The 18,877-nt window shown below is 41.0% G+C and overlaps 2 protein-coding genes across 4 annotated transcripts in view; one reads left to right on the plus strand and one right to left on the minus strand.

Moving 5' to 3' along the window:
* AKNAD1 (AKNA domain containing 1) overlaps window positions 1–2,461 on the plus strand; it is a 30,109-nt gene extending 27,648 nt beyond the window's left edge. Inside the window, exon 19 of the mRNA XM_074962208.1 lies at window positions 1,844–2,461. Coding sequence (XP_074818309.1) covers window positions 1,844–1,996 — 153 coding nt within the window. The 3' untranslated portion in view covers window positions 1,997–2,461. The remainder of the gene's footprint in view (window positions 1–1,843) is intronic.
* A 4,682-nt stretch (window positions 2,462–7,143) lies between these two features.
* STXBP3 (syntaxin binding protein 3) overlaps window positions 7,144–18,877 on the minus strand; it is a 46,109-nt gene continuing 34,375 nt past the window's right edge. For 2 of the 3 annotated variants that reach the window (XM_074961217.1, XM_074961216.1), the window contains exons 13-19: window positions 18,521–18,601; window positions 17,353–17,491; window positions 15,765–15,871; window positions 13,412–13,510; window positions 12,521–12,606; window positions 10,274–10,422; window positions 7,145–8,361 (exon numbers count right to left, since the gene is read on the minus strand). In XM_074961217.1, coding sequence (XP_074817318.1) covers window positions 8,261–8,361; window positions 10,274–10,422; window positions 12,521–12,606; window positions 13,412–13,510; window positions 15,765–15,871; window positions 17,353–17,491; window positions 18,521–18,601 — 762 coding nt within the window. In that variant the 3' untranslated portion in view covers window positions 7,145–8,260. Of the gene's footprint in view, window positions 8,362–10,273; window positions 10,423–12,520; window positions 12,607–13,411; window positions 13,511–15,764; window positions 15,872–17,352; window positions 17,492–18,520; window positions 18,602–18,877 lie in introns of all 3 variants that reach the window. The other variant, XM_074961218.1, reaches the window with a different exon arrangement.

An 18,877-nucleotide genomic window follows, 5' to 3' on the forward strand; every position in this document is an offset into this window, starting at 1 on the left:
TTTACAGAGTAAAGGGGCTAAAGCTGGGGCAGAAATCTGAGGCTAAAGTTTGGGCTGTTACGCTTTACATACCACAAGCTAAGAAGCAGTCACACTCTAGGCACTTCATGCACCAGACTGTAGTCCTAGGTGGCTCCTAAATGCCACACTCATGCAGTGGGAAAAGGATACTTTAGAGCTAGCACTATGGAAGTGTGGAAATCCCATGGGTGCAATGGCTTAAACAGTTAAAAAATATAAAGTATTAGCTAACTTCGGCCCTGTGGCAGTCCACCACGGGACTCCAGCGTCAGAGTAACCTGAAGGGCTTCTCAGTTCTAGTCCTTCCAGTCCACCCCTTTCCTGGTGCCAGAATTCAGTCGTGTTGTTGTCGGATCTCATTCAGGACCCCTGTCTGTTGTCCTGTCTATTGTCTGTACATGCAGTTGCATCACACTTCTTAACTACAGGGTACTGCTGGCTCCCTGTTATCAATAGCTTGTGTTCCTACTCAGCTTTTCACAGTCAAGTCCTAAGCTGCTATCTCCAGCTTGCTCTTGCTGTCAGGCTGTCATCGGGCTTTCTTCTTGAGCCAGATACCCACAAGCCCTCAGGTTGTTGCTTCTTTTTCCTGTTCCTCAGAGAGCTCCCTTACTGCCCAGATGCTTAACTAGGTCCCTATTCCTTCCAAAATAGCTCACCAGCCCCCAATCCTTTTCTTCCAGTTCCTGTCAGAGGAGAAAAGGGTCCCCACTCATGGACAACCAGTTTCATTATGGTTCAGTTGAGGAATTTATTTCATCAAGATTTATTGGCAAAATATAATTGATGTTTCAGACTTTAAAAATGTCATTTGAGGATATACTTTTCTAACCTTTTTACTGCATGACTACCTAAAGTATTATTTTAGATACGCTCAATGTCTTATTTGTGGGTGTATCATACCATACTTTTTTAACCAACAGCAGGGAATAGATTCATTCTCAAATGTTTAATGTTTACTACAATTAACATTGTGTGCATTACTTCGGGTGGCTTTAGTGTGGATTCATGAGTGCATTTGCAGACACAGAAATCATGAAACCAAATATCCAAAAACAACCGGACGTACGCTTCTCCAAGTCCAGGGCCGAGGGGAGGCACGGTGGTGGATTATAGAGCAAGCTTACTCCATAGTGGCAATTCCTGTTGCGTGGAACTCTGCCTGGCTCCCCTCTCTGGGTGTTGCAATGTGGCACGTGGGGTCGCAGCACCACTCAGGTCTGGTCCTGCGGGCCAGGAGCTGTTGCTGTGTGGCAAGCTCTCCAGCCACCTCCCAGCCCCCTGGAGACTGGGCCAGGGTTAGGATGGTCATGCTGGGGCAGAGGGTGATGCTGTGGGTGGTTGGTGCCCCATCAGTTTAGTATAGTGCACCCATTGAATCAGCAGGCTACATTAGCCTTTTCTGCTATTTCTTCCCCTTATTTTGATTAATGGCTGAGGGCCACCTTTCTCTATGCTAAAAGAGTTTCTTTGTAGTTGTGGAAGAGAATGACATATAGCAGACCTGGTACCCTCCAGTACACATCCTCCTCCCCAACTCTGCATAGATTTCTTAGGTACACAGCTTTATATGTGACCATTGAAAAGGCTGCACACAGAAGAATACAAGCACCTGCCCTGCCAAAAAACCCCAAAACCCTACCTGCAGCACTTTTCAAAATACTATAAGGTAGACTTGTTGAAAAGGTTACATAGATCCCAGATTGAACATTCCTTCCCCTTCTGTTTTTTTGTGTTTGGGAACATTTATCTTTAAGCCTATGTATTATCAGAGAAAGTAGATAGTAACTATCCTACAATTTGACTGTTTTATGCCTAACAGATTTTAAACTCTACTTTGGATCATGCAATACAGACTGCAACCAGTTTGAAGGAAACTACAGAACGAATGGTACAAGTAGTTGCAGAAGATCTAGCTAAAGTCAAAACTCATCGAACTAAGCAGTTTTTTAGCTGGCCTGTTTCAAACATTTGAATTTGTCAGCTGAAATGTAGAGACAGAACTCTGAGTTGTGAAAAATTGGATTAACAAATAGTACAAAAGTTAGGAGAGCAGCTGCCCTTATGTGTGGTATTAGCAACAGGTTAAGAGCAGAAAAACATATCAGAGTGCCAGGTTTATAAACCAAGAGCCCTTGAAAGTTGTCACATCTGTTAGTGAAGAATGGCCATATAGGTGACTTCCCTCAGCCTTCAATAATGGTAGTTCTTTATAGAATTGCTCTCGGTAACCAAGCTTAGCTGTAGTTTCTAAAATGTGTAATTTGGGGCCAGGAGGAGAACATCTCATTCATCAGTGTGTTCTCAGCAGTATCACAGCCCAGCTCTGTATCCTGCTTGGTACTGAACATCACAGAGGGAAATAACTGAAACCCTTTGTTTCTGGATAATCTTTTAAAAATGAGTTTTAGCTGTGACATTGAATATGTCCTTCAAAAATTGACAAAGAATAGGTTGTATTGTTAAGCATACGCTTCTGTGCATCTCAGTAAATGCTCTTTCATCACTCCTGTTTATATTCCAAAATGTCAGTATCTGTACAGTGACATTCTTAGTATCTGTTGGATTTAGCTTTCATAAAACAGCAAATACAAATCTTCAGCTATTTCAGCATTATGAATAAAAAAATTGCAAATGGGATAAGCTTCTCCTATGCCTGTACAGAAATTTGTCACTAGTAAACTGATTGTATATGTATTCTGAAATGCAGTGAGAGTGGTTTAGTGCATGAAGCTTGGCGATTAAGGACGAATCACACATAGATACTACTAGCATTCTTTTTAATAACTTCACACATTAGGGAGATTATATTTTGTTAACTCCCAAATATGCATGGGTAAAGGGGCAGGGGTCTCATAACTGGGCTCAAAGATTGTGACCATAGTTAAAAAAAAACAAAGGTCAAGTATACCAAGTAATACTTGGAAGAAGATTGCTCTTACTTTTCCCCATCTAGGGTTGGGTTAGATGTCTGAACAATGTTCATCTATACCGTGTCTAGATTTGATTTTGACAACTAGAAACTAGTTGAGAATTTGAAAGTAGAAGGCAGCTTGGGTCAAAGTGATCATGAAGTGGTAGAGTTCATGATTCTAAGGAGTGGTAGGAGGGAGAACAGCAAAATAAAGACAATGGATTTCAAGAAGGTAGACTTGAGCAAACTCAGGGAGTTGGTAGGTAAGATCCCCTGAGAAGCAAGTCTAAGGGGAAAAACAATTGAAGACACTTAACAGTTTTTCAAAGAGACATTATTAAGGGCACAAGAGCAAACTGTCCCACTGCATAGGAAAGACAGGAAGTATGGCAAGAGAACACCTTGGCTTAACCAGATGATCTTCAATTAAATCAAAAGAGAATCCTACAAAAAGTGGAAACTAGGTCAAATTACAAAGCATGAATATAAACAAACAAGTATGTAGGGAAAAAAATAGAAAGGTCAAGGGACAAAACAAAATCAAACTAGCTAGAGACAAAGGGTAACAAGAAAACATTCTACAAATACATTAGAAGCAAGAGAAAGACCAAGGACAGGGTAGGCCTGTTACTCAATGAAGGAGGAAAAATAACAGAAAATGTGGAAATGGCAGAGGTGCTTAATGATTTCTTTGTTTTGATTTTCACCAGGAAGGTTGGTGGCAATTGGATGTCTAACAGTAAATATGAGGCAGGATCAGAGGCTAAAATAGGGAAAGAACAAGTTAAAAAGAAATTAGATGTCTTCAGGTCACCAGGGCCTGATGTAACACATCCTAGAATACTCAAGGAGCAGACAGAGGAGATACCTGAGCCATTTGTGATTATCTTTGAAAAGTCATAGAAGACGGGAGAGATTTCAGAAGACTGGAAAAGGGCAAATATAGTGCCAATCTATAAAAAGGGAATTACAGACCAGTCATCTTAACTTCTGTATCCGGAAAGATAATAAGGTGATAAGTAACAGTCAGCATGGATTGTCAAAAAACAAATTGTATCAAACCAACCCGATAGCTTTCTTTGACAGGGTAACAAGCCTTTGTGGATGGGGGGAAATGGTAGACGTAGTATATCTTGCCTTTAGTAAAGCTTTTAATACAGTCTTACATGACCTTCTCATACACAAACTAGGGAAATGCAACCTAGATGGAACTACTGTAAGGTGGGTGCAAAACTGGTTGGAAAACCTTTCCCAGCGAGTAGTTATCAGTAGTTCAGTCATGCTGGAAGGGCATAATGCATGGGGTCCTGCAGGGATCAGTTTTGGGTCTGGTTCTGTTCATCAGCATCAATATCTTCATCAATTATTTAGATAACAGCATAGAGAGTAGAGTATACTTAAAGTTTGTGGACGATACCAAGTTGGGATGTGTTGTAAGTGTTTTGGAGGATAGGATTAAAATTCAAAACGATCTGGACAGACTGGAGAAATGGACAAAATTCAATAAGGACAAATGCATAGTCCAATTAGGAAGGAACAATCACAATCAGTTGCACACATACAAAATGGGAAATAACTGCCTAGAAAGGAGTACTGCAGAAAGGGATCTGGGGGTCATAGTGGATCATAAGCTAAATATGAGTCAGAGTAACACTGTTGCCAAGTAAAACTAACATTATGGGATGTATTAGAAGGAGTGTTGCAAGCAAGACACAAGTAGTAATTCTTATGCTCTTCTCTGTGCTGATTAGGCCTCAACTAGAGTATTATGTCCAGTTCTGGGTGATGTTTCAGGAAAGATGTGGACAAACTGGAGAAAGTCCAGAGAACAAAAGTAATTAAAGGTCTAGAAAACATGACCTATGAGGGAAGATTGAAAAAAAAAAATTGTGTTTAGTCTGGAAAAGAGAAGACAGAGGGGATATGAAAACAGTTTTCAAGCATATAAAAGGTTGTTACAAGGAGGAGGTAGAATTGTTCTCCTTAACCTCTGAGGATAGGACAAGAAGCAATGGGCTTAAAATTGGATCAAAAGAGGTTTAGGTTGGACATTAGGAAAAACTTCCTTTCAGGGTGGTTAAGCACTGGAATAAATTGCCTAGTCACTGGAGATTTTTAAGAGCAGGTTAGACAAACAGCTGTCAGGAATGGTCTAGATAATACTTAGTCCTGCCCCGAGTGCAGGGCACTGGACTGACTTCTCCAGGTCCCTTGCAGTCCCATGATTCCATGTCCCATAAGATAGGGAGATGGTCACAATTCATGTAAAGTTTTACACCCCCTACTTTGGCTTTGGAGTGAGCCACTAACAGTTTATGGTTCATATGTGAGGTTTTTTTTTGTTTTTTAATTTAACTGCAGCATAGCTATTTTCTCCATTAGTTAAAACTAGCCACTGATAGTGACTAGAGGAAGCGGTAAAGCTGAGCAATTCTTTTTAAAAAAAGGTAAATGTTTAGTTTACATAGCATGCAGCAACTCAAACATGAGAAACTACAATAATTATTTTTGGACTATAGTGTAGTAATCAGATTTCTTGTTGTCAAGCATCTCTATACAGCCAGTTAACTGGCAATCATCCTTATTAGCCACTGTTTGGATTAGGTTTTTTTGCAAGATTGGTCCTGCTTTGAGCAGGGGGTTGGACTAGATTACCTCCTGAGGTCCCTTCCAACCCTGACAGTCTAGGATTTTAAGAGCAGAATGCTAGATTTAGGTTATTAAAACCACTTGGTTTTGTTATGTGCAGATCATTTAAACAAACCCGAGAGGACAGATTCACATTAGCATTTTAAAACACAGGTGCTGGAACTAGTGGTGCTGCCGCACCCCTGGCTTGAAGCGATTTCCATCATATATGGGGTTTAACAGTTTGGTTCAATGGCTCTCAGCACCCCCACTATACAAGTTGTTCCAGCAGTCATTTTAAAACGTCAACTTTTATCATGATTTAAGTCAGTCAGGGAGCAGGAAATTTTGATTCAAATTGATTTTAATCACATTTTGCATTTGTACTTAAAATTAATTGTTCTAAAGAAAGGTTCATTACCATTGAAAGTAGTTGCAAAACATTATATTATATTTGGAGACTGCACTATACCGATACACATTTATTCAGATTCTTAACTTTTACATTGATAGAAAATGGTGAATGATTTTTTACTAGCTTTATTTTACTCTAGATTTTATGTCAAGCTGTAATTGGAGGGAAACAATTCAATTAAAAAAGTAGAAACACACTGGCATTAGTTAAATAAAAGCTACCTTTCTGCTGGATACATAAGGGAGAAGAAAGTGTATCCAAACATGTTTTGTTTAAAAAAAAAAAAAAGCTTTAGAGGCAAAGGCAGCATTAACTGTAGCTAGTGAATTGACAAGACTGTCTCTGGTCACTGTGAGCCAGGTTTTCAAAGGTATTTAGATTCCTAAAGAACGCAGATAGGCACCTTGTGGGATTTTTAAAAGTGCCCAAGCATGTCCAGTGCCTAACTCAGGGATGGGCAAACTTTTTGGCCTGAGGGCCACATCGGGGTTCTGAAACTGTATAGAGGGCCAGGTAGGGAAGGCTGTGCCTCCCCAAAGAGCCTGGCCACCACCCTCTGTCCACTCCCTCCCACTTCCTGCCCCCCTCAGAACCCCTGACCCATCCTACACCCCCTGCTCCTTGTCCCCTGACCGCCCCCTCCTGGAACCCTCCACCCCTAACTGCCCCGCTGGGACTCCAACCCCCCGACTTCCCCCCAGAGTCCCCTGCCCCTTATCCAACCCCACCACTCCCTACTCTCCATCAGGAGCTCGGAGCCCCACTGCCCAGAGCACTGGCGGCACAGCAAGCTGAGGCTGCGGGGGGAGGGAGGACAGCAGGGGAGGGGCTGAGGGCGAGCCTCCCCAGCCAGGAGCTCAAGGGCCGGGCAGGAGGGTCCCATGGGCCAAAGTTTGCCCACCTCTGGCCTAACTCCTATTTAAACCAATGGGAATTAGGTTGAAAATCTGGCCCCATGTCCTTAAATCTTGAAAAGTTAGATCTTAGACTGGAAAAGGAAAATTGGTATTTCTACTTTTTCCAACTTTGAATGAACTAAACCAAATAAAGACAAATATTCCTTCTGCGTCTGCTAACTAAATGGAGACCAAAAGTAAAAGCTTTTCTGCATATTTTTATTCAAATGGTTAATTACAGTAAGTTTACACTTTAAATACTTTTCCTTTTTAAAAATAAACCTGTTTAAAATTAAATTTTGAAATTGACAAACAATGATTTTTCTCCACCCTGACGAACTACTCACAACCACTCTCTTATTTAAAAAAAATACACTGGAGTATTTCACTGCCCACATGACATGAACAAACAAGAGGGGGGTACTTTGCAATGCAGTGGCAATAAAAAGGTAGAAAAAGTGAGATTTTCCCCCAAACGTGGCTTAGAAGTCTCTGAAGTGTCACCAGGAAATCTTCATTAGATTAGTTCACAAGCAACTCAATTTACAAAATAGATGTACCATGCACACACAATAGTGGGGAAATTTTTTAATAAATCAAAGCTGCTTATTTTTTTGTGAAGAACAACATGGGAAAAGTCTTAAACAGTACTGTTCGTGCACTGAAACATTTCATATAAGATGGACAAGCATGTTCTCCAGAGTTCTTTATTGAAAGTAAAACCATTTCTTTTAGTAGTTCCATGATTAATTCCCCTCCCCTCACAATCTACCATCTGAAAGCACCAGTCAGTCAGTCATATTTTACCCAAGGATTTTTCACAAGACAATATAAGTTTCCATTTTTAATATAAATTGTTTTAATTGAATTTTACATATTGCAAGAGACATTGCACTTATAATCTTACCATATGCTTATATTTACAGCTTTTGCCTCTGAAACTTCTCTAAGTCTAGGTACTTTTATGGCAGTTTCAGAAAACCTCTCCAGTTTCCAGCATAGAAAGCTATCATAATTACTGAAAAAGCCATTAGTATATATATACACACACACAAACATGATGATTTCTTAAATTCTACCATGATTTGTTGCAGTGGTAAAAATGCCAGTTTCAGAAAGCACTTTACCATGAAATGCTGTCCATACCCAATACAATATAAAAACAGAGTGTTAGACACTTTTCCCCTCTTCTTCCTGCCCTTAACTCCAAAAAGAAAAGCAGCAAATTTAAATTATAAAAAGATACTCCATTAGTTGAGGGTGTGTACTGTCCCAAATACATCACCGGAAAAGTTAATTCCATTAAAATATTTACATGCTATTTATATTATGTGATCTCTTAATAAATTTTTAGTTAATCACTACTGAAATAGTACTGCGTGAACATTACAGTTTCTCTTCATCCTTAATGCAAAATGTATCCTTTGGTTTATTAAGCGTCTTTACATCATCCAGCAGTCTTCTGGGTGTCAAAATATGAGTGGAGCCTGGTAAAACAGAATACACTTTTAGATGGATACAGCTAACTATGTAGGATTTGCAGACATCAGCATGACTCACTACCAAATCAAAATTGCATGTTAAGTATTTTTATTGCACCCTTCCTACATTAAAGTAGTTTAAAATGCTTTACTTTAAATGATTTTTGATGCTGGACATGCAGTGATTATGGAAGCAAATGCTCCTCCCACCCCAAGGTAGGGGTGGCTTTGACTGTCAGTAGGAGAACAAAACCTTGGGGGCCTTTCAAGGATTCCACTCCTTCCCCCCCCTCTGCCCCCCCACCATATAGGTTTGAGAAGTGGAGAATCAGTGCCCAATAGGCTGTGCTCTTCTGTACAGCTTATTTGCTTCCACATACCCATAAACCCTTCCCCCTGCCCACAGCTGCCATAATCTGAGCACCAGGAAGAAAAGATCTCCTCCTCCTCCCTCCCCCACTTTTGGGATTAGAGGACGACCAGGGTTTGGGGCTGTGCTGTGGGTACCTCGGTAGTCCCCTTTTAAGGGCTAGGAAGGAGTGGCCTGGGCAGTGAGGAGTACTTTTTTTGCCTGCCTCCCAGTAGCCCAGGGAGGCAATAGGTTGGCTAGGTTGTAAAACGCATTTTGTCACAATGTTGCAGGTGCCCAATGCAGGTTATTGTTCAACAGGATTCTCTGATAAACCCGAGTTGGAGGCAAATTAGGAGATAATCTCCTAAAGAAGGTAGGGAATGGGGCTGGGCTTCTACTGTCTGGAACAGTAAGGAGACACCTTTTCCCCACTCCCTTAACCCTCATGTGAGGTGATGGAGTCCCAGAAGCTGTGCTAGGATCAGGTTAACAGAGTGTGGGGGAGGGGAGCTGATGGCAGCCCTTCACCAAGTGGAACAAATTACAAAGGACAGATGACCTGCACTGGATGAGTTGCTGCTGGATGGTTTCCTGATGTGTTACTTAAAGTCGCAGCCTAGTTAAACCACATTCCTGGTGTCCTGTCTTCCTTCTTGTGATGTCTGGGACAATAGCAGCCACCATTATGCCCTCTCTGAGCAACAGCTCAGTCAGCTCTAGACATCAGACTTTTTTTTTTTTTTTTTTTTTAAACTGTGAAGTTTTACTCCTCTAACACACAAGATTTTTAATGGCTATCTAGACAGAGTAACAGCAGCTGGTAGAAGGACTATCTCCAATAATTCCTGCAGCATCTATACTGGTAAGATCAATTCTTGGCATGTGTCTTGAAACAGCCAGGACCCACTACAATTCTCAGTGTTAGGTGGACTTCATCAGAAGTAAACGATTGACTCCTGGCTAGAACTAGAAGAATGCTGCCAAAAATTCTGGGCCAAACTGAAGCCATTTCAGTTATTACTGCAGAAAAGTTTTCTAAGTCAGTAATATTTTTGCACTACTCTGGTTTGTGTTTTCCAATTTCAACTAGTAACAGTAACTGCAACAAGTTCGGTAATGGGCTAGATGCAAGTGACTGCAAATATGAAAAAAATAGTTAGGAGATTCATTGTAATGCGTACCTTTAGCGATTCAGTGGCATGACTCCTATGAGTCATACATCTGATTCAGTAATTTAGAAATTCGGATACTACATTTCAGCAGCAAGACTGAGGTCTGAATTGTCTCACATTGGTTACCAATTCTTCTTTAGGGATTTTCAGGGTAATTGTGGGAACATGTCTTTTTAGAACAAGGACAATAGCCATAAAGGACCAGTTCAGATCTAGGGATACTGGATGCAGTTTCAAAAGAGCATAGTAGCCATCTGATGCTTTTTTTAGACTGACCTAGGGGACACAGAAAAATATGCTTCTGTTTTTCAAAAATGCACTTAACTAAACATCATTAGCCTCAAATGAAGCACCTCATCTCATCTACTACTTCCTCTTCCCTAGACAGGCTTACCAATAACAACTTCACAAGATTTGTAGGCTTGAGAAACTTCATAAGCACTGCGCATCTCAGAGTATGTGATGCCTCCAATTACAAAAACGATCAGCTTTGAACCACTCTTTCGGTCATCCAGGTAACTAGTCCTGGACTTCTGGCGAGCGCTGTAAAATAGTTCATAAAAAAACTGAGCACATAAAAGCACAGTGATATATTGCATCTAGTTTCATCACCCACAGAGTGTAATGTACTAGTAAAAATGACAGAAAATGTCCATGTTTGCAGTATTGCTGTAGCTTTCAAAAGATGAGACTGGGAGCTTAAGTTCATAACTTTGTTGGACACTAAAAATCATGGTCTTAAGCCATAAATCCAGGGTCTTCATTACAACAATCTGTAAGCCACTAACCCCTTTTTGGCCCTATGACAGCAGAGATGTTAATGGGCTATGTCACCTTCAGTGGTCCCTTAGAATGTGTATTAGTTACTTATGCTAAACAAATCTGTTCATCTCATATTTAGCTGTGATACTGACTACCTTTCCAAAACCTGAAGAAGAACTCTGCAGTTCAAAAGCTTGTCTCTTTCACTAAGAGAGGCTTGTCCAACAAGATGATACCATCTTACCCACTTGGTCTCAGAAAATTTCCATGCAAGTCTGACCAATTAACCATTTCAGGAAAACTTAAAGAAAATTAGACAAGTATTTTTCACAGCTGTGTAGTAAAATATCTTTTGACTCAAATTACAATTGGATGACTTACAAAGGGAAGTCGCGATTACTTAATTTTTTTTTTGACAAAAAGTATAATACACCATAAATACAAGTCTAAAACTACAGTTATCACAAAAGGGAAAAGTAAATACAAGCGAGAAATTTGAGATACACTTGGGCTATATTTTATATACACACACACACACACACACACACACACACACTTCTCAGAGAAAAGCTTGAAAATTCTGAATCCAAATGATCCAATTACACCTTTCCCCAAAAAAGGGTCCATCTCCTTTAAGTCAGACAAACATCACCGTCCTAGCCTTCTCAATACCTAGCTATAAATAGCACCATGATGAAGGGTGTCTGGCCAATACTGAAAAAGACTGCTGACATTGTGGGACAGCTGCTGGAAGACTGTTAGGTCTCAGTCTCTACATTTGCCCTGCATTGACCTCAATAGTCAGCAGACTACTAATGCCCCAACAGACACCCAACTTCAAATCTGTGACTAGCCAGAAAATTGTGCCCCTACCTATCCGACAGACAAAGACCTGCCTACAATGATCAACATTTGTGATAGCCAACATTGATTATTGCAACTCACATCTGACTCCACACATTGAAAATAGCTTTAACCAGTACTATGCAAAGATTCACTGAATATATAAACAGCACCCCTCCCTCCACTATACTCACCATGCTAGCTGTCCATTGAATACAGAATTCATCTGAAGGTCACTGCTATTTGAAGACTTCCATGGGACTGGACCTAGCTACCAGTGATCACCTCTCTCTCTCTCTCTCTCTAGAGCCACCGATTTCCACAAGAGTTAAATTCCACTAGGATAACTAAATTGTTCAGTAAGGGGAGGCTTGTGAGTACGGGAAACAGAACTTTCACAAAACTCAGATCTAGCCTACAGACATCACTCTTTTCAGAAAAAATGATGGGAATGGTCACTAAATGCAAAAAAACCATTTCTTCAGCCTAATACAGACACACACGACACACAATTCATACACAAACCACCACTTATAAACTACTCAAGTTAACTCTCCAAAAAAGGTGACTTAATTCTAGTAAGAAAGATGTTAGTTTTATTTTAAACATGTGGGAGGCACTCAAACTACAATTATGAGCTATATAAGTAACCAGCTTGAAGGTCAAACAGAGGGGTTTTCAGACTTTTGTACTGGTGATCCCTTTCACACAGCAAGCCTCTGAGTGAGACCTCCCTTATACATTAAAACACACCTTTTTATATACTTGACACCATTATAAATGCTGGAGGCAAAGCGCAGTTTGGGGTGGAGGCTGACAGCTTGCAACCCCCTGAGGGATCCTGACCCCCAGTTTGAGAACCCCTGGTCAAACAGTTAAGCTCCACAGATCATTTCAGATGAACTGAAATGCTTTTCAGTAGACTTCATTTTATACTAAATAGTTACTTTGGCCCCTAGCGTGCATTATTTCTCAAAATGAAAAATACAGTGAGAATAGTAAATTATTATTCTGAATGTAAATCGTAACAATTTACCTTACTGCCCCTGAACCATTCCAGGCTGCAGGGCACTGGGAAAAGTAAGGCCATTCTTTTGAATCTAATTTGTTTTCTATAGCATCCTGGAATGGAAAACATACATTCATTTTAACCAGTTATGTTAACTTGAAACACTATACATATACAAAACCCCATAAATTTCAACTCCTGACAAGGCTGTCTGATTTAGAACTTCAATCAAGTCAAACAGATTTCACAAGAACCAGTGCTCCTACTGTGAAAGGCTAAGCACCACACCAGATCTATATTTAATTACTGTAGTGCTGAAAGTCATTTGTGACAGACTCCATGTATCATGATGAGGAAGAAAAACAGAAGGAAGTAATTTCTAACACATTGATTTTTTATTTATAGCTGCATTAACCTACTTAATTTCTCCACAAAGAAATTATGTCTGTCTGTCTCAGGTTTCTAAAGACAAAGTACACTACTGACTTTGCATGGATTTCCCAGGTCACTAATGGCATCCATTACATGAATTTAACATTTAAACTATAGTCTAAAGATCCACCACACACGTTTAATTTAAAGAACCCAATATCAAAACTATCAGCCACTGGAGAGGAAGTTCAAATGTCTCCCTCTACCTTAATTTGCTTCAGCTAGCTTTAAACTATTTTCCAGTTATACTTAAAACTAAAGTTTACCTTATAAATTTTCTATTTTAATATACTAACTAGAAATTTAGTGGTTATGTGCACGTCTGAAGAACTTTCCTCTTAAGAAAATGTTATGGAATATAAAAATGTAATTAACTCAACTTCTATACTGCCATTTCAAAAGATCTTGGATAAACTGTTAGCTTACAAAGTACTTACGAGTATTTCTATATTACACCTAGGAAACAACTATGTTCTTAGAGTTTACCTCCATAACATCTTTGATAACAGGTGTCCATCTAGAAAGCTGAAATGTTTCTTCTGAAGAGCGGTCCTTCCTTGATTGTCTACGTTGCTGAGAAGCAGACTAAATAAAAAGATTTATTTATTTATTTTAAAAGAGGTTATAGTTTTATTATACTATTTCTTTTAAATCAATCCCAACAAAATAGAAAGTTCTAAGGAAATATTGCACCATGTGTATCAAACTATGTTCAAAATTAAGTACTGAAAACTTCTATTTCAGAAGAAAAGAGCTGGATATATTGATATTTACCCAAAAAAGTGATTGTTTGAATACTGAAGTGTATATAATACAATTGCTAAGCTAATGGATCTCCACATATCATTCTTGCCCAGTTGCTGGAGCCTAGGATTTATAGCAGTGGTCCCCAAACTTTTTACCTCCTGTCTGCCTCCCTGTACTAGATTTTATTGTAAGGCACCTATATACTTTGATAGAACAGTGAAACAGGAATAAAGAGCGTTTTCCAGGAAGTATGATTAAGTTATAAAACAAAAAATTGCATTTTTTTTTGTTACTATTAGAACTGCCTGTCATATACTTAATTTTAAGAATCTAATCATTTAAGTAAGAAAACTGTAGAGTTCAGACAGATACTCAAAGCCTGCATAACTTTGACAAGTTATGGAATAAACAACTTGCATCAAAATAAGATGATTTTTGCAGAAATGTTAGATACTACTTTGAAAACTATCAAGTGTAAAACCAGCACTCTATTTTAGAAAATACATATGTCGCAAATTTTAGCAGTGGGAATTTCTCAAGAATTCCTAGCAAAATAATTAACTTCGGTAATTTCTGGATTCTCCCAAGAAAAGTGTGGAATGCCACATTAAGAGTTGCAGAAAAAGCCTTATAGCTAAATGAAAAAAAATGCAGTATTTCTTACTATAGGGGAGAGTGAGAGCTTGAAGCACTTGACCTGGTGCAAGACCTGAGGCCTGAACTAGAGGCTGTGAACCAAAGTCAGGCCATGTATTAAAGTAGATGCTTACAAGTACACTCTCGGATACATGACCTTGACAAAAATACTGCTAGTGTTGCTAAAACGCAGGCACTCCTAAGAAGCAGCAGATAGAGTGAGTGTGTACAAACACATTCCAAAAAATTAGCCCAGGTGCATCCTAACACCAGATAAGAGGGTTTGACAGAAGTGATGAATAGGGATGTTTTGCCTCAGACATCTAGAGCAAAGTACAGGGGGAGGTAACAAGCAGTTGTCATGAAACATGTAAGGTGGTACATAAGTTGTCTCAGGTCTATAAACGTCGGGGAACCTTGCCTTAACCCAGGGGAGGGCTAACTACGGCCTGCATCTAGCCCATCAGGGCTTTCAATCCGGCCCACAGGATTGCCAGCCCTGTGACACAGTGGGGCTAAGGCAGGCTCCCTGCCTGCCCTGGCCCCGCATTGTTCCCGGAAGTCACCAGCACCACATCCCTGTGGCCCCTGGAGGAGGTGAGGGGGGCAGAGGGCTCTGTGCACTGCCCTTGCCTGCAGGCACCACCCCCCGCAGCTCCCATTGGCCAGGAACGGGAAACTGCGGCCAATGGGAGCTTCGGGGGTGGGTACCCACAGGCGAGGGCAGCACATGGTGGAACCGCCTGCCCTACTCCACCCCCAGGAGCCACTGCTGGACATGCTGGCCACTTCTGGGAGCAGCGCTGGGCCAGGGCAGGCAGGGAGCCTGCCTTAGCACCGCTGCGCGCCCCTGCCACCCTGGAGGCACTCGAGGTAAGCAGTGCCAGGCTGGAGCTTGCACCCCAAACCTCTGCCCTAGGCCCCTTCCTGCACCCTCTGCCCCGAGCCACCAATCTGCTGCTGCACCCCTACCCCTTGCCCTGAGCCCTTTCCTGCACACTGCACCCCATTCCACACCCCAACCCCCTGATCCAGCCCTACATTCACGGCCCTGCATACAATTGCCCCACCCAGATTTGGCCCTTGGGCCACAAAGTTTGCCCACCCCTGCCTTATCCCTTTGTGCAGTCAAGGGGACAGCAGAAATTCCTGCTGCTGACTGAGCCATTCCTTGCCACTGGGCACTCCTGTTAGTGTACCCAGAGCTCCTATGAGATGCTAGTACTGTGCCTGAAGGTACTAAACCTGGTCGAGTGCCTCTGTCATCAAACCATGCCTGTGATCTTTCTTTATGAGTAACGCCAAGGCCTGCTGAATTAGCAGGCTGAATTGTCTGCTAGAGCTAATAATATCAGAGCTCCAAGAAAAGCAGCACTAAGTACCTGGAACAGCTAAGTGGCCCCTAAATAGCGTTACCACAGCAACAACATTCCAGCCTTCGGCACTTAACACTTACCGAGACCACAACAGGTACACCAAGGTATTCCCAATTTTTTATCATGTCGCTGTCACTTTCTATTTGTACATTCTGGATCAGTTTGTCCAAATTCTCTTGTGTAGTTCCTTTTGCCACAAAGAAAAAATGAGTAAGTTAGATTTGATTTAAAAAGTCCATCTGATACTTAAGATAAATTAGCTCTTGGTCCCAGACATGATAGGATTTTTGATTATTTAAACTAGGATATATTTCTTTGATAGTTCATAATAAATCCATCCTTTTAAATTTACCATAATCTCCTTCAGATTCTGAAATAAATACACCTCTACCCAGATATAACGCAACCCGATATAACATGGGTTCGCACACAACGCGGTAAAGCAGGCCTCCAGGGCCTGGTAGGCAGGAGCTGTGGGTGGGAACTTTTGGGGGCCCCGCAGGCCCAGAGCGGCCCTGGTGATTAGCAGGGGGTCAGGAGCAGCCCGCTCCACTTCCTTCACCCCAGCCCCAGCCGTGTTGCTCGGGGGAGGGGGTTTGGGGGAAGGGATCCCCCCCCAGCACTCACCGGCAGCAGCAGAAGCAGAGCAGCCCGGCCCCAGCCCGCTCCACTTCACCAGCTCCCAGCCACGGCGCTCCGCTTCCCGCCACCGGTGAGCATCCTTTCCCCAACCTCTCCGCACTCACTGGCAGCGAGAAGCGGAACGCCGCAGCTAGGGCCACGTTGCTCCGCTTCCCGCCGCTGCCGCTGAGTGCCTGTCGGGGGGGGGGGGGGGGAAATAGGGGTCGGGGCAGTCAGGGGACAGAGGGGTTGGATAGGGAGAGGTCTCTGGAGGGGGCAGTCAGGGGACAAGGAGCAGGGGGGCCAAAGCAAGTTCGATACAACGCGGTTTCACATATAACATGGTAAGATTTTTTGGCTCCTGTGGACTGCGTTATATTGGGATAGAGGTGTACTTGGAAATTCAAATGTCGTCACTTCACGCCAATCTTTGATAATACATTCAAATTTCTATAGGAGCCTCTATTTCCTTTACTCCAACAGCAATTAGTATATTTCTGGGTCCAGTACAGCAGATCTTGATGCTCCAAGGTCCCATGTGGAAAAATAATTCACTTTTGGGGAAATGGAGGTGGAAGGAAAGGCAAGTCAAACCTCATTATCTAAGTTTCTGCTACTCAATGCTTATGATTGAGAGCTCAGGAATGCATTCTCCTCTCCAGTCTCTTTGTCACCACTCTTCCCCATCCACTCCAATTCCCAGGATGCACCTAACAGCAAATCCCATCCCAAATCCTCTAAACACTGACCTGGGTAAGGAAAGAAAAATTCAAGAAAATATCCCACATCCCAAGTACTGAGATGCTGCTCAGATAATCTATTGTAAAAAAATAAATGTGCTTGCTCGTTGTGCTGGATCACTTCTAGCCCTGTATGAGCAACCTCTTCAAGAGGCATCTGGGAGAAAGAGGCTACAAGTTATGGGCAGCATTTCCTTTTAACCCTGCCATGGCCTAGTACGACTGGTCCATACCCAGTGTTGACCTCTGCACTAAAACCTAGTATTGAAATCTATAACATATTGAAAAACAAAGCAACTTATCATACCATTTGTGCTGAAGATATAAAGGAGGATAGCTCTTATTTTATCATAAGAGTCATGGTTTTTGTTGAGTAGAACTGGAAGGAGGACTCTCATTGAGTCTTTCACTTTTTGGCCCTCTGCATCAGTTCCAAGAGCTAAATCCTAAGTTAAAAGCAAACAAAGTGGTCTTACTGACTAGTCATTAAAACAAATAGCATCAGTGTGTGTTTCTGTATTTAGTTCCAGCAAAACGCTAGTTACCACTAACTTTACAACCACCATCAGTGGTTGTGATGGAAGAGTTTCACTAATGACTATTCACACTGAACTTAAACCAAAGGTCCTTTGTCTATACAATTGAAACAACTATTATAGTTGTGTATTGCAACTGTGGTATCAGAGCTTGTATTTTTTAAACCCTGTAGCAAAACAATTTTGACAGTCCACGCTGGCCAGTGAAATCCTGATAGAAAACAGCTCTGCTAAAGAATTTCAGCTATAATTAAAACACAGTTGTCAGTAAGGGCCCTGTCTGTACAGATGAAACTAACAGCCTGAATATCAACATTTTGAAAACTGAAGAGCTTTTACATTGTAACTATTGTAAATGTTTGGTCAGATTTTGTTTAAATGTTGTATTACCAAGTTCCAGACCAAAGACCACTATAAGAAAAGTTAATTCTCATATCCATGTTATATTTTGCTATTGTAAAAGAGTCTTTATGTTCATAATATTAAAGAATAAGCTTAAACAACATTTTAAATATGATTTTGTACTTCATTCTTCAGGTTAACAGCATTAACTTGTTTGTTTATGGTAGTGCCCACAGTATACAAGATGCTTTCTAGACATTCAGAAAGGGAAAGTACCGGCTCTGAGGCGCTCAATCTAAGGTGAGACATAACTGGACAAGAAATTAGGGAAAGGGAAAAACAAATTGGGATTTTTTTTAAATATAAAGGTCAACTAGATTACTCATAGGCAAAGGTAGGTCTTTTAACAGGGACTTAAATATTGACAGGATAGGACCTTGGGGATGAAATCTTACAGTATGATTACTCAGTAGAAAATTAAAAAAAATCCACCATGAAAAAGGCAGATACAAGCTACAAAATTAGTGTTATGAAAATGACTATTTCTGCATAGTCTGCAAACATTAGATTTTATTTACACTAATGACTTTCACATACCTGTTCAGTTTTGCACAGCTTTTCTATACTGGATTTAAACTTACTCATGCAATCTTCTGCTATGTTAAGATGGACTACTTGCTGTAAGAGAACAAACATCGTAACTTACTACTTTTCACATAGTTCAGTCCTAGCAGGAGTACAATTTAGTTCATTTTTACTAGTTATATAGTCATCTTTTGACTAGCTGAGTTTAATTTTGTAACCACCTTGTGCTTGTGTTTTACCCCTCACTTAGAACAAGTGATGGGTTATTCAGTAAGGATCAAATTCCAGGTTTTCAAAGGCAGAAACATTTTTGCATGTGGGTTTTTTTGTTTGTTTTGTTAAGACTATAAATGACAGCTTCAGGTTAAG

The sequence above is a fragment of the Natator depressus genome, chromosome 8 (assembly GCF_965152275.1).
Source record: "Natator depressus isolate rNatDep1 chromosome 8, rNatDep2.hap1, whole genome shotgun sequence".
Classification (NCBI taxonomy): domain Eukaryota; kingdom Metazoa; phylum Chordata; order Testudines; family Cheloniidae; genus Natator; species Natator depressus.